The sequence below is a fragment of the Odontomachus brunneus genome, unplaced genomic scaffold (genome assembly GCF_010583005.1).
Source record: "Odontomachus brunneus isolate Ranch 3 - 2012 unplaced genomic scaffold, Obru_v1 Obru_scaffold_013, whole genome shotgun sequence".
Taxonomy (NCBI): domain Eukaryota; kingdom Metazoa; phylum Arthropoda; class Insecta; order Hymenoptera; family Formicidae; genus Odontomachus; species Odontomachus brunneus.
In genome coordinates, this window is record NW_022639463.1 from 1018813 (window position 1) to 1033929 (window position 15117).

General features: G+C 40.5%; 2 protein-coding genes across 3 annotated transcripts in view; one reads left to right on the plus strand and one right to left on the minus strand.

Moving 5' to 3' along the window:
• Positions 1-12524, plus strand: part of LOC116841118 (AT-rich interactive domain-containing protein 4A) — a 13224-nt gene extending 700 nt beyond the window's left edge. The window contains exons 1-7 of one of the 2 annotated variants that reach the window (XM_032808676.1): positions 2814-2937; positions 3011-3250; positions 3340-3585; positions 3682-3886; positions 3968-8741; positions 9024-9164; positions 9532-12524. In XM_032808676.1, the coding sequence (XP_032664567.1) occupies positions 3419-3585; positions 3682-3886; positions 3968-8741; positions 9024-9164; positions 9532-9575 (5331 nt within the window). In that variant the 5' untranslated portion in view covers positions 2814-2937; positions 3011-3250; positions 3340-3418 and the 3' untranslated portion in view covers positions 9576-12524. Of the gene's footprint in view, positions 1-2813; positions 3251-3339; positions 3586-3681; positions 3887-3967; positions 8742-9023; positions 9165-9531 lie in introns of those variants that run through there. The other variant, XM_032808675.1, reaches the window with a different exon arrangement.
• A 407-nt stretch (positions 12525-12931) lies between these two features.
• LOC116841121 overlaps positions 12932-15117 on the minus strand; it is a 4331-nt gene continuing 2145 nt past the window's right edge. The window contains exon 3 of the mRNA XM_032808681.1: positions 12932-14735. Within this exon, the coding sequence (XP_032664572.1) occupies positions 14538-14735 (198 nt within the window). The 3' untranslated portion in view covers positions 12932-14537. The remainder of the gene's footprint in view (positions 14736-15117) is intronic.

A 15117-nucleotide genomic window follows, 5' to 3' on the forward strand; every position in this document is an offset into this window, starting at 1 on the left:
CGCCGCCAGCCAGCCAGCCAGAGCTGGCCTTCCTTCCTTTTGCTCTCGTGCTGACCGTGTGCATCTGTTACTGTCGCTTCCCTCATGCTTCGTTGTTGCCCATTTTGTCCAGTGTATTTTTCGCCAAGTCCCCGTTATGACGTGCCGCGCGAACGCGTATCCGCGCTCTTTCCGTTTCTCTGCCCTCCTCCCCCTCGTCTGCCGTTCTCCTTCCCTTTCTGTATACTTCTCTTTCTCTCTCTCTCTCGCGCGCGCTCGTTCGCGTTTGCTCGTTCGTTAGCTTCTCTTGTTCTGTCTTTTTCCCCGGTTTTCTGTCTCTTTTTCGTTCTCTCGCGTTCGTCCACTCGCTCTCTTCCTCTTTCCTGCGTCGTCTACGTCTACGTCTCTTGGAGGCGAGCCCGGGTGCGAGAGTGTTCCGGGTGTCTTTCTTGGCGCGAGGCAATGTCTGTCACAGGCGGGAGATGCACTTGCGGAGAGAGCGAAAAATGTCGCGACGCGAACTCTCCTCTTCCCGTTTCTCCTGTTTCTCTCTCCCTCTTTTCCTCTCTGTCTGCTTGCTTGCTTGCCTGTCTGTCGGTCGTCCCGTCCGTCCGTTTGTCTGTCTGTCTCGGTCCGTCTCTCTGTCTTTCTCTTTTCACTTCGCTGATACACGGAAGATTCCGATACAGACGATCGTACTTTCTAGGCGCGAAAGGCCGCACAGAATACTTCGAGGCGCTCAATCGGCACCGCGAATCGGTGCCGAAATGACATTTCACGTGTAGAACGTTTCTTTTAAGTACATCTTTTCCAAACTCGTGTTTAATAATGTATTCCTTCCCCTTGTACTCCTGCTCTATCTGAAGCATGAGCATATGTGCGTTTTATTTCGAGTACGAGGAATGTGTTCGAGGTCGGTGTGTGACTGATAGAAACACGTTCCCGTCACTGGTTTGGTCAATATGATGCATTAATTCAATATCCTTATGCCTACCATTGGTCTGTGTAATTTTATATATTTTATCATCCTCATTCTCTGTGCAATGCGGAATATAGTACATAGAATAGGCAAATATACAATTATACAATTATAATTGTTTCTCATCAATGTGTAGTTTAACTATATTTTGTGTATTCTTCTCAGCATGTTGGGAATCTTTCTTTTGGTATCAATTTTTTTGTCAAGCGGCAACCTTGTTTTAAATGAGAAAAATATTATTGGGAAAATAGTACAGACAGTTTAATATTTTTCAATTTTCTTAAATTTATATTTAAGAATACATTATTTATGGTATATTAATACATTTATATTTTACTTTTAGACAAGAGTGTGTGTATGTTCACATGTATATATTATCTACGCTTTAGTTTCATTTGTATACTTTATGAAAATTATAAATATTCTTGTTTCTGGTTGCTACTTATTGATAATGAATACTCATGGGTTAATGCAAATTGTTACAATTACTAGTTAGTAATCTTTATCTGCTGTTTGAGTTTTATGATTTATCCTAATGCTGTATACAAAGAGAATAAGAAAAATTTGTTGCAAATATTAACATTTTCTTCTTGTCTTGTTATATGCAATACTACTACATTAAATGTAACCACACACTAACATACTGATAGCCACAAACTATAAATTACCCCAATAATATTAATGTGAAGGGTAAAAAGGAGACTTACAAAAATATATAGAGATTCATAAAAATATATAAACAACTTTTTTCTTCATGTATATATATACATTTATAGTCATCTTAAAGATTAGATAGTTTTATTTAGTGTTGGAATATAAACAAGCAATTAGAATATAAGTTGTGGTAATTGTGGTGTTTGATATCAGAGAAGAAAAAAAGATATTTGCTTTGTTTAAGAAGGTATTACGAAGACCCGTTTTCAAGGCGATTTTTTGGGAATTAATTTTAAGCAAATGGTTGAACTTACAGAGTTAATGTTTTGTACTGACATTTATTCATCTTTGAAGAAACATCTCAAATTTTGTTAAAGCTCTTTTTATTCAAAATTGGAGAAAATACAAGTGGACGAAATAGATCACGCCGTAAAATCGTCTTCCATCGGTCGTGTTGATTGTCGCCGTCCTCGTCATCTGAAATAAATGAATTTGCTTTTATTTTGTTCTTTATGAATGTGGCTATCGCCCGAACTAGAATTAAATAATTTGAAGAAAAATTGACACAATGGCAGCGCTTGAAAAATAATCCAATTTTTACTAAAAAATTTTAATCTTTGGCGGTTCATAAAAATATTAATTTTAAAGATATCAAAAAGATTCTTGCTCGGGCGATAGCCACATTTATAAAGAACAAAATAAAAGCAAACTCGTTTATTTTAGACGACGAAGACGGCGGCAGTCAACACGCCCAAAGACTGCGTGACCTGTTTCGTCCACTTGTATTTTCTCCAATTTTGAGTAAAAAGCTTTGACAAAATTTGAGATGTTTCTTCAAAGATGAATAAATGTCAGTACAAAACAATAACTCTGTAGATTTGACCATTTGGTTGAAATTAATTCCCAAAAATCGTCTTGAAAACGGATCTTCACATACTAGAATACCTCATTTAAAATCTCTTCTTATGCTTTATAGTTTCTATCACAGTCTCGTGCACGACGTCATACATGTTATAATGTGCATGCAATATATAAAGTAAAAATTTCTATGTATCTCCAAGAACTCGTTGATATTTCACGCTCATTAGATTTCTTGCTTGTGGAACCTGCATTACGAGTGGCTTGATACATAAATCACCATTACAACGTTGTCGACACAATGCCTTGTGGTATTATCACGTTAAAATATCTGTTTGAACAGGGAGACGATCCACCGTACCTATCGGTGGGTACAGAAGTAAGCGCTAAATACAAGGGTGCCTTCTGCGAAGCTAAAATCCGTAAGGTGGTGCGATCGGTAAAGTGTCGTGTGACATATAAACAAGGTTTGGGCACTGCTACGGTCGCCGACGACCAAATAAAAGGGACTTTAAGAGTCGGTGCCTCTGTTGAAGCTAGGCATGGAGATCGGAAAGAATTTGTGGAGGCGACTATTACCAAAATCCAAGACTGCAGTCAGTATACTGTAGTCTTCGACGATGGCGATATCACGACGTTGAGGCGGACCGCGCTCTGTCTTAAAAGTGGACGACACTTTGCCGAGAGTGAAACGTTGGACCAGCTACCGCTCACTCATCCAGAACACTTTAGCACTCCTGTGATCGGGGGTAGACGGGGTAGACGATCAAGGCAAGCGCAGTAAGTGCGCTTAAGTGCCACGGAAAAGTTCCGTATAACAGAGATTCTGGATCAGTCGGTCTGAGATATTTGTTTTTGCCTGATAACAGAGACGAAAGCAGCGAAGATGAAGACAGCCCACCGAGGAATTCGCGCGACTCCGGCTTCATCGGAGGCTCGAAGGAGGGAATGGAAACGGAGCCGGAGATTGGCAGAGTGGTCTGCGTGGAGCTCGGTGACAAGAAGAAGAAGGACAATTGGTTCCCGGGACTGGTCGTCGCGCCCACCGCCCAAGATACCGTGAGGATACGCGTGAGAGACGACTATCTGGTGCGCTCTTTCAAGGACGCGAGATAGTGAGTGAAGATTTTTTGTCGTATAGTCACGTGCACGTGCTTTTGTGCTATCGCTTAAGTATCCTACATCATCCTCGATTGATTTTTTGTTTCTAGTTATACAGTACCTAAAAAGGAAGCCACGGAATTCACGAAGGAACTTGTCAATAAAGTGGAAAACAGCACCCTGAAGGTCGCGGTCGAGAAAGCGCTTCTGTTCTTGGAGAAAAATGAATTGCCACCTCATTGGGACAGGGATTCCTTGTTCGGCCACTCAGTTTCCAGCGGGAACAGTGACTCCGACGGAGAGCTCGACTCGGATGTAAGATCCTTTGACTTTGTTCGCACTTTTCCTTCGTATCTTATACGACAATTGTGTAGAAATCTTGCTTTGTTTTTTCAGAGTTCGGACGATGAGCCACGCGAGGAGAAGGACCACTTTGTGGCGCAGTTGTACAAATTTATGGACGATCGTGGTACGCCTATAAACAACTGTCCGATGATCGGATCAGAAGACATCGATTTGTATAGGCTATTCCGAGCGGTTTACAAACTGGGTGGTTATAACCGCGTCACAAATCAGAATCAATGGAAGATCATAACGCGACGGCTTAGCTTTGCGATGCAAAACTCACCATCCACGCATAACCTCGTGAAACAAGCTTATAAGAAATTCCTGCATTCCTTTGAGGATTTCTATCGAAAGTTGGGTTGCACCATGGTGAATCACCCGCGAGGTAGCACGCGTAAACAACGACCTGGAAGAAGTCTGATCCGCGACAAAGACAGAAATACCCCAATACCGCCCCAAGTCCCAGCGGTGAAGAATGACAAGGAAGAAGACGAAAAGAAGGCTGCGGAAGAAGAAAAGAAGGAGAAAAAAGAGGTGAAGAAAGATCAGGCGAAGGAGGAGGAAGTTGTAAAAATAAAAAAGAAAGAAGAGCCGGAAAGTAACGCGAGTGGCCAAGAGAGCGATGTGAATATAGAAGCTGAGACCGAGTCGTCGTCAAGCACAGGTGAAAAATCACAGAAATCAGCTGCGTCGATTTCCTCCACGTTATCCTCTGGCACGAACGCGTCGTCCAGCCGAGCCAAGCCGAAGAGCAAAGAGGAGACCAAGAAGAAGGCAGTCGAGAAGAAGAAGACGGAGAACAAGAAGCAAGAAAAGAAGGACGAAAAGCCGAAGGAAGAAGAAGCCACCAAAACGAGGTCCAAGGCGAAAGACGATACCGTGAAAAATAAAGGCACTACCGAGAGCAGGGAGACGCGAACTCCGTCCAAGGAAGCGGAGAGGAAAACATTGTCTAAACAACGACGTTTGACCGATGAGGAGTTAAAGAAACGCGGTAGGAAACGTAAGGAATACGAGACGGAGAAATTGCGCGCGGACGAACAACTCACGGAGACAGCGCCTAGTTACAAAGGTCCTGTCGACGTCCACGACAGACTGAAAGTCTACTACGGGCCGACGCATGAGTCCAAAGTTACGTACGAAGCGAAAGTGCTCGAGATAGAGAAGGATGGCGCAGAGTTGATGTATCTCGTTCATTATACCGGCTGGAACACCAGATACGATGAGTGGATCAAGCCGTCCAGGATCGCCCAAAACTACACACATGCTCAAGGTAGAGTGAAGCGTACCAAGACACCTCGGCCGCAAACCCCCAGTACGAATTTGCCGAACAATAAATCGGCCAAAGGTGCCTGCAATTCAACGACCAACGCGTCGCAGAGTCGTCGTCGGGCGCAGAGTGTCGCTCCTATGTCCACCAGCGCCACGTCCTCCACATCCATGAAGGATGTTAAGAAGGAAGAGAAGGATAAGGATAAGGAGACGACACCGCAACCGATCCGGGCTAGTACGCCGTTGTCAATTGCCAGTTCCAGTTCCAGAACAAAAAGTCCCGCCACGCCCGCAAACAATCGGCAAACCAGAACCAGTAGAAATACAGAGTTGTCGGGCACCATAGAGCACCGGAGGCGCACCAGACGAATGTCTGGTCATACAGACATATCTGTCGTGTCGGAGAGCGAGGGTAGCGACGGCTATGATTCCGACACCACCGAGCCCGAGCAAACTAAGACCAGACTGAGAGGCACGGAGGAGAGAAAGCGGAAAGAGGCGCGAAACAGAGTGGAAGAGAGAATAAAGGCGGAAGACGTCAGTGATGCTGAGGACGAGAAGGACAATCTGGAAGAGCCACGTAAGGGCAGACGTTTGAGAAGGACACCCGGCAAGTCGCAGGGCATCAAATCAGAACCCGACAGCGACGAGGAACAACCTAAGGGTCGAGATTTCGATCTCAATCAGATACGATCTGAGTTGAAGGGTTTCGATAAAGCGGTGAAAATGGAGTTGGTTAGGATGGAGCCAGAACCAGAGGACGACGTGAAGATGGACGAAAAGGAGAATGCCGCTACTATCAGTCGAGCGTCGCCCAAATTGGAAAAACTCGTCGAGACCCCGAAAGTGGAAGCTGTCGTTGAGACAAAAGTCGAGAGCACAGAAGACATTTACGAGTTTAAGGAGCCGGAACCGTTTGAGTTTGAGGTGAGGAACAAGCGAGACACCAGCGGTGAGAAAGACAAGTTGAAGAAAAAGATGTTCGAGGACGAGCCTAAAAGTCCAAAGAAGAAGCAGAAAGTCACACCGATGTCGACGACGCCAGCCAGGGAAGTAAAAACGGAGTCGGACAATGAAAGCCGGCCGAAGAAACCGAGAAAACTTTTCACCAACAAAAGATCCGAAGATGTGAGCGAAGCGGCGCCGGCGCCGGCGACGATTTCTCAATCGCTCAGCAAATCAACCTCTCAGACGACGCCATCCGTGTGCGAGGACGCGTTTGACAAGCTGTGCGAGTCTCCATCGTTCAATCAACAAGTGAAGCCAACGACGGTCGTGGAGGAATCAACCAAAGCGGCTTCTAGCGGCTTGAATCTTCTGTTCAGCGACTTGCCGGCGGAGGACGAAGGTACGCGCGATGACTCGGAGGATCGTCTAATCATATCGGAAACCGAGGTATCGGAAGTGGAACAGGATAACACTTTCTCGTACCAGCAGGAGGCCCCGTTCCATGGCGCCGAATTGTCGGATATTACGGAGTTGAACAATAAGAGCGAGACGACCATCACCAGCGCGGTTGAGTGTGCGAAGGAAGAAACGTCGATGACGAGCGCGAGCAGTAACAATAAGTCGATCGGCAACAACTCCTTAGATCCGAAACAGTACGTCGTCAAGTTGTCCGCGACCATGCAGTCACAGTCGGAACTGAGGCTTCTAGACACGAAATTGCTCGACATCGCTCCGGTCGCTCCGTTACCGATCGTGACGCCTCCGGCGCCCATAAGCGCGAGACTGCCGGCGACGTCCACGATCGAAGAGAAGTTATCGGCGGCTGCGATGGCGTTCCGCAACAAAGCCAAAGATAACAAAAAGGCGAATCTGGACGATGATGTCGTGGCCGACGTAACGACGCGCAAAGTAATGAAGGAAGCATCCAAGAAATTGGATATTACAATTCTGCATAGAATAAAAGATGAGGAAATGGACGAACAAGACAAGAAGCGCGAGCAGCAGCAGGAGACCGCGATGATGAACGAAGAGGAACAGCGTAGGGAAATTATGCGCGTGGCGATCAAGCAAAAGGAGGAGGAGTTGCAACAACTGAAACTGAAGAAGGAAGCGGAATTGAAAAAATTCGTGGAAGCGAAGACAGTCGTCGTTGATCACAAAACAAAGTTGCAGGAAGTCAACAGAGATGACAATTGGAAGAACACGGAGAACGAAGTCGGTAAGCGGTCTGAAGAGGAGTACAAGGCGATCGAGCAGACAGAGAAGGACAGAATCGAAACCCGTAAGAAGCAGGTAAACCAGGACATTTTAGATTCCACAGACAGCAGCGATTCGGAACAAAGACTTGTGATCGACAACGAGGAGCTGCACGATGTCAAAGTGTCGACGTCCAACTTCGATGTCAAGTTACGAGCTGAGTTGGATCGTCTGCAGGACGCACAAGAGAGATACACGAGGACACAGATGTCGAAGACCTCGCAAAACATCCAACATCAACAACTGCAGCAACAACAGCAGCAAGAATGTACAGAAGTTAAAGTGTCCGACCTAGCGTCATCCGTTTCGAAGACTGACGAAGAAGGTGAGACGATGAATTCTCTGTTGTGCGAAGAAGAGATACCCGGTTCACCGGCTCCGCCGGGTTCCGAGAGTATCGAGCAAGCGAGTGCCGATCCTGCCTGCAACTCCCCCAAGAATGAAGTCACTGAGAGTAGCATAGTGCTGATGGAGATGCCATTCGCAAGTGCGCCCACTTCTGGCCAGAATACCACGTGCAGCAGCAGTACCGTCGCCACTCTTAGCATGTCGTTACCGAAAACCGTTGAGGCCACGGTATCGGTTTCCTTGCCGATGCAACAGAATCCATCCTTGAATGTGCGACAGCAGCAGCATCAACAGCATCAACACCAACAGCAGCAGCAACAGCAACAACAACAGCTTCAACATCATCAGCAGCATCAACAGCAGCAGCAACAGCAGCATCAGCAGCATCAGCAACAGCATCAGCAGCACATGCCACCGGCATTATTGCCGCCACAACGACGAGAGAGTAACGAGGCTGCACCGGTGATGGACAATACACCACCGACCACTCCCGATTCGAGCATCTCCAATATCACCGGCTCGCCAAGGGAGGAGAGAACTGGCGGCTCGTCGCCGACCTCTGAAGACAATATCAAGCTGAATCGCGACAGTTCAGAAGCGGACAACGATAGCGCCGGCAAAGGGCCGGGTTTCAGCGAAGACGACACGTTGCCCAACTCTGAGAGCAACTCCGCTGATAGGACGCTCAAACCGCCGGCTAAACGCTCGATCGGCGACGATATACAATCGTCACCTAAGAAACGCAAGAGAAACCGGAAACACTCCGAGTGCAGCGGCATAGTGGCACCGAAGAAACCCGTTGGTAGGCAGACTAATAGCAGACACAGCGGTAGATACGGTGCAGGCAGTGATAGTGACGATACCAGCGAGGGGTCCAACTTGTGCACTGTCAACACCGCTCCGACTGCTCACACCAACATCACCAGCGTTACCGATCTGGCCGCTACCTATTCGTCGAGATCACCGAGACCGACGAAATATAACTTTTACGTGGAACTGGGTACGTTGAATAGTTTCAAATATATATATATATATATATATATATATATATATATCACTTGGAGATGTGCTTATTTACACACATATACACATAACTAAAAAAATATTATAATAGCATGTTAAGGATATTTTATATATAACTCTTACTAAGTTATAATATATCTTAATATGTGTTATAATTGAAATATCTTATAATTGGAACCTTGGTAATCTAATGAAATTGTAAGTCAAGTAAGTTAGTTTTTTTTTTAATTAATCTACTCTTATCGCTGTCTCTCGACAGATCCTGAATTGGACGCCAGTCAGAGGATAGCAGTGTTACAGCAGAAATTAACCGAGCTGCGGAAAACTTATAACGCAGTAAAAGTCGAGCTAGCCACTATAGAGCGACGTCGGAAGAAACTACGAAGGCGAGAACGAGAAGGTGAATAATTCGACGATCTATTGTCCAACTTTATTCGTTTCGCCATCATCAGTTTCATTATTCCTTCATGTCGTATTTGATATTTAATAATTTGACTTTATTAGATACATTTCTATTGTGACGTGATAAAACAACGTTCTCTTTTATAACATTAATTATAGAACAGATCTTGTATGCGTTTCGCAGATGTTAAAGTAAAACAAAGATTGATATCTTTTTGAATTTTACATACCAATGCATTCGGTTAGAAATGTAACTCTCACTCTTTATTAGATCCTCATAATTCATCATCGAAGATTCGAGATTCGTGAAATGAGGCGGAAAGATCCGTCGTGAATGATATTGATGTTAAAACATTCTGTTTCAGCGGTTAAAGCAGCCAAGGCAGAGATGCAACAGGCTTGCTCGTGATAGACAGTCCTGAAAGACCAGTTTTTTCCTTGAGCACTAAGTGAAACATCTTGGGGATGTTTAAGATAACTGGAATATCAAAGTAGTGTCACATAGCACGGGCATCATGCAATCACGACGAAATTCATGACAATTTTTACCAATGTAACATTGCTTGATAGAAAAATAACTACCCCTCCACACTTTCTCCATTAATATAAATTGTAGATATAGTAGTAAGATTTAGCGTAAGGAGGGTCATGTTTATCAAGATGAGAAAAAGAGAGAATTAGTGTGTGACATATACATATATATGTAATTTATTATATATACACACACACACACACATTATTATATATATACACATACATATATATATATATATATATATATATATATATATATATATTTATTCTAACATATATAATGTGTTACATGTATATTCGTATAATATTGTGTTATTGTACATTATTTTGTCAAGATCTAATTTACGTTAAAAGTGTTTATTCTCGACTTCACCTGCTCAGACGCAAAGTACAAATTATCTATCCGATGATCGTTTCGTCGTTCGTTTTTGTTTTCATTACGAAGAAAAAAAAGAAAACGGAAAACCAGAGAAGGCTGAAAAGAGCGTTACCGATAGTAAGTTATTGTAAAGACATCTTGGGAACAAATAATTATCTAAGCTGTCTATTATTTCCTTTTCCCCAGAGTATAATTACTACCAGTTGCGGTTGAGCTGTTTTCACAAGAGTGTTAAAAAAAAGATAAAAGGACGTAAGAAACGAAGAAATACCAGTTATTTCACGCAGCTATATTGCAAAAGAACGTTGCGTGTTTTATAGTACATAGAAAGTGAATGTAAATATTTGAACATACACACATGCATATATATGTGTATACACACACACACACATATATATATATATAGTGAAAAACATATTGGTGCACGACTTGCATATGTACGTGTATATTATAGAAGATTCTCAGTTAAATAAGGTGAAGTATAATTAAACGTTGCAATGTCATGTATTACCGGAGGATAGCAAACGAATTACAATATTTATAGTAAACTGTTTGTACGACGGAGAGCAAGTGAAGAAATGTTTCTATATTGATATGTGTGTGAAATAGAGCGGGATTGCTGACTAAACGAGAAACGGAAGAGGAAAGAGAAAAAGATAGAATAGCGATCGATCGCTATTTTAATTTCCGTGTACATAAATTCTTATACATATATCTCTGTGTCGAGTAAACAGGAGACCATACTATACATATACAAAAGATACGAACACACAATGATTCATACAAGCGAAATTGACACACGCGTATATCAATCCCGACATCGCTCCCGATAAGTTCGATTTTTTTTCTTTTATTTCCTTCCCTTTGTTCCTCGATTATGTGACAATTTGTCGTGAATGCAGCTCAACGAGATACTATCAGTTTACCGATTTCGCGCAATGTTACATCTCTTGCTACCACTCCGCTCTTTATAATGATTGGATCACTCATCGTATATCGTATCGTCACGATCGGTCGGAGATGCATTTATATTTGTATTTCAATGTCGGAGAATACTGTACATTACAAAATTAGAAAAGACACGAAAAGAATCGGAACTTAATCATAAGAAACACTCGCGGAAATACGAATCAAACGCCGTCGAGTTGAGGATAAATTTGTAAGAAAATACGTTGGCCGAGAAAATGAAAAAGAGAATGTGAAAAATTTTATATAGATACATAAATATATATCATATATATATTTTTTTATAAAAGGTCAATCGCGAATGTGCTTTATGTGAGAATGCGATTACACGTGAGTCCGAAGGGAGAATGAGAAGATGTTGGGTTTCTCGACATTGTACATATTTTACATTGCGTGTGTTTACAGACACAAGTCAGATTTTAATGGTTGTTTACTCCGATGTAGCTGCGCATTTCGCTGTATAATGGTTTCAGAAATGTTGGAGTAGCATACGCGCATATACTTGTCTTGAGAAGACCAGAGGATGCATTTCAATATTAATGCAAATTATTATTCTCGGTAATTTATATCGTATGGAAATAATTGCACGAAGTCGGTAGAGGGGAAATTATGTTAAAAGAGCGTTAATCGAATGTTGCAGTGACTGTACGACTTTCGTATGAACAAAACATTGCATATTTTATCATCCTAGAGATCTTGCAATCTTTTGCCTCATCATTGTACACTATATATTATATATTTTGTTATGTAATATATATATATAATCTTTTCTGATATTGGCAATATGTAGAATTTTAGTTGACGTCGATTGAGGTTTACTCATAGACTCACACAGCGCAATAGTACACCTATAGTGATATTTATTTGTTAATTCGCGTGTACATTATCTAAACTGAATGATCTGTTCAATTCTATCTTAATGTTAAGAAAATATGTGCATTATTATATTTTTTACAAAAGAATTATAATTCGGTAATTAGAAAAATTGATAAAAATTATAAATTATTATTAGTTACGTTATTAAATTAACGATTTTTATTTATAATGCAAAAATATTTTGCAACAAATCTTTATTGATGAAGTCGTGGCAGTCCTGTATGGTTCAAATAAGTCAAACTATAAACTTAAGAACAGCACGTATCTGTTACTATGCGTTTGTCCAATCATTATGGTCGCGTAACAAATGCATCCTCATCTTCTGAAAACAATTATGGTCCCTGTAAATCATATGACATTACATGTGAAATAGTACATATAATAAGCACAAGGCAGATTTGTGTCTCGCCGAACAGTAATATTATTTCACATAACATTTAACTGTGTCAGTGGATATAGTTAAGAAATAAATCTTATCTTAACGGAAAAAAAGAAACGATGTCAGCTTACTAGTCGTTGCTCCTCTGTATTCTCTTTATTTATGTAGGTGCCGAGTTTGTTCGAAACGACCACGAAAGGTAGAACCAAAAAACGGAAATTATATATTCCACACGTTATACTTAAAATCTGTTATACGTATTATTTATTATATTGTGGCTTACAAACAAAGATGAACAGATTAAGACCTCTGTAAAACTTACACAAAACTACTTGTTAATATAATATAATTGTACAAATATTCACGTTATTGTACTTTGGACTTATATATTAGGATAATAAGATAACTATGTTCTTTTTTATTGATTACAAACATGATTGACTTAACGTAATGCACCATTAACAGGACACAATACATATATATATGTGTGTATATATATGTATGTATGTATATATATATGTATGTATGTATGTATATGTATATATATATATACATACATACAAATAATCTCTGCATTTTCTCCTCTAACACTCATTTTGTATGTCGACGTGACGAATCATAACAGAAAACCTGGGAGGGAAAGAGATAGCGCAAATCAATTATTAAAAAATACATTGACTTGTTTTGTTTACATGCATCATAAGTTAGCTTTCATATTTTAATTTTACTCTCTAATTTTCTAAGACTAAAAAATTTCTACATTATACAGTGTAGTGTATCGCGATACTATATACTTTATTTATCTTTGTACACCAGAGTAGAATTGATGCGTCGAAGGTACAACAGTATCGTTAAAAAAAAAAGAACGAAAGAGAATATTACAAAACACATTTCAGAAAAAACGCTGTATAAGACTTGTAAAATAATATACATATATATTATGATTATGACTAAGAGACGTATTCAGTATCGAGTACTCGGAATAACGGCGAGAAATTATCCTGCCATTTATTCCTAAAGAAACATTGTAATATTCAAAAAATAAGAAACTTGGATCGATGCGAGTAGACACAGAATTCACTTTGCAGGCGGTTTCGGTCGGACTTAATTGCGCTTTATAACCAACAATCTTTCTGTACAGATTGGTCGTAAAAATTCGATTTGCTATTTATTATTGCATACTCTTGAGTTCTTAAAAATCATCGTTGGTCGATGAAATGAACGTATCACTCGTCAATAAAATTCCTAATGTGACGAGACGTACGTAACAATCCGTATCCACTTTATGTTAAATTTTCATACCTAGTTCTTTCATAACTGAACTGTGAAAAGTAGATTGTCGTATTTTCCTCAATACGCTGATTTCGTGTTCTGTACGGACTTTATCGGCGCATCCGACGAAAATCTCATCTGCTGAGAATACAAGCGAATACTCTGAATGACTACCAGATATCCAGTAATAGGTCTGTTCAGCTGCACTGTTACACCGATGCAATAAGTTAGAGCAAGACAAATCTATTTTATCTCACTTTAACTTAATTGCACCAGTACTGAGATTCTGTAACTCGTTATTGGAGTTAACGACAGTTTCGTTATCGTTGCGCAGCTTTTCTATGGTATACAAAAGCTACGCAACGATAACGAAATTGTCGTTAACTCCAATAACGAGTTACAGAATCCCAGTACAGTGCAGTTAAAAAGGACAGACCAAATGTCTCCTTCGAACATGAATGTGTATTCCATTATTTCGATAGTATTGCGTTTGCCCAAACAGTTCGCATCTAAGGTATCACTTTATTACAAATTACCGACCATACAGGTCAGTGAGAAAGGATCAACATGGCATTATATGATTTCTTATTTAAATCAACGACGGGCTGCCTTTACACAATGCTACATATACAAAAACGCATATCGTGCGTCATTGAAGCTATCTCGACACATTCGACATTACACTCTTTCACATTGGCATGATGCAGCCTTCACACCTCATTAATATTATGAAAGAATACTTGGTCGCTGAAACGAATGTGTAATGTTGCGTGTGAAAACATCGTGTCATATAGAAAATGTATAATTTGACATTATTTTACTTTGATCCTGTCATTTCTTTTTTTTTTTACACTCATCGCTCACCAGCTTAGGGGACTAAATGAAATGAAAAATTATACGGAAAATATTCGATCTTGGAGAGTGGCGTGTTGGGCGAAAGGGCATGCTATTTTCCATTGCACATGTCAACACGGAGGTGGGCTCGATGTCGGAGCGGTTGTCGTGGAAGTTGTTGTGGAGGAGGACGCTACAGTAGTAGTCTTATTGTCTGTGTTTAATCTCCGTCTAGCAAACATGAACTGTTCCATTAGTTCATGGTGTGCCTCTAATCGTTCAATACAGTGTAGACATGCGGTCTTTGGCAGAGGATCATTTATATTCACCTGCAAAACACGAATGCAATAATGTTATTGCTCATGAAATATTGATTGACCAAATGACAAACATTATATAAAAGTGAGATTGATAGATCATTACAGGATATCCAGTAATATGATACGTATCTGCATTAACCAGAGTAAAAAGAAATTTAAAAATTGTATATAAATATAATTATATATACTTATATACATGAATTTTTTCTCTGCTATATAATTTCATATGTATACATATGTAATTATATATGTTCACATGGACATAATGAAAAATAAAGAAAATGTTTTCATGCAATTAAACATTTACAAACACAAATAGTTACTTTAACTGTGTTTATATATTTCTTTCAATATATATATATATATATATATATATATATATATATATATA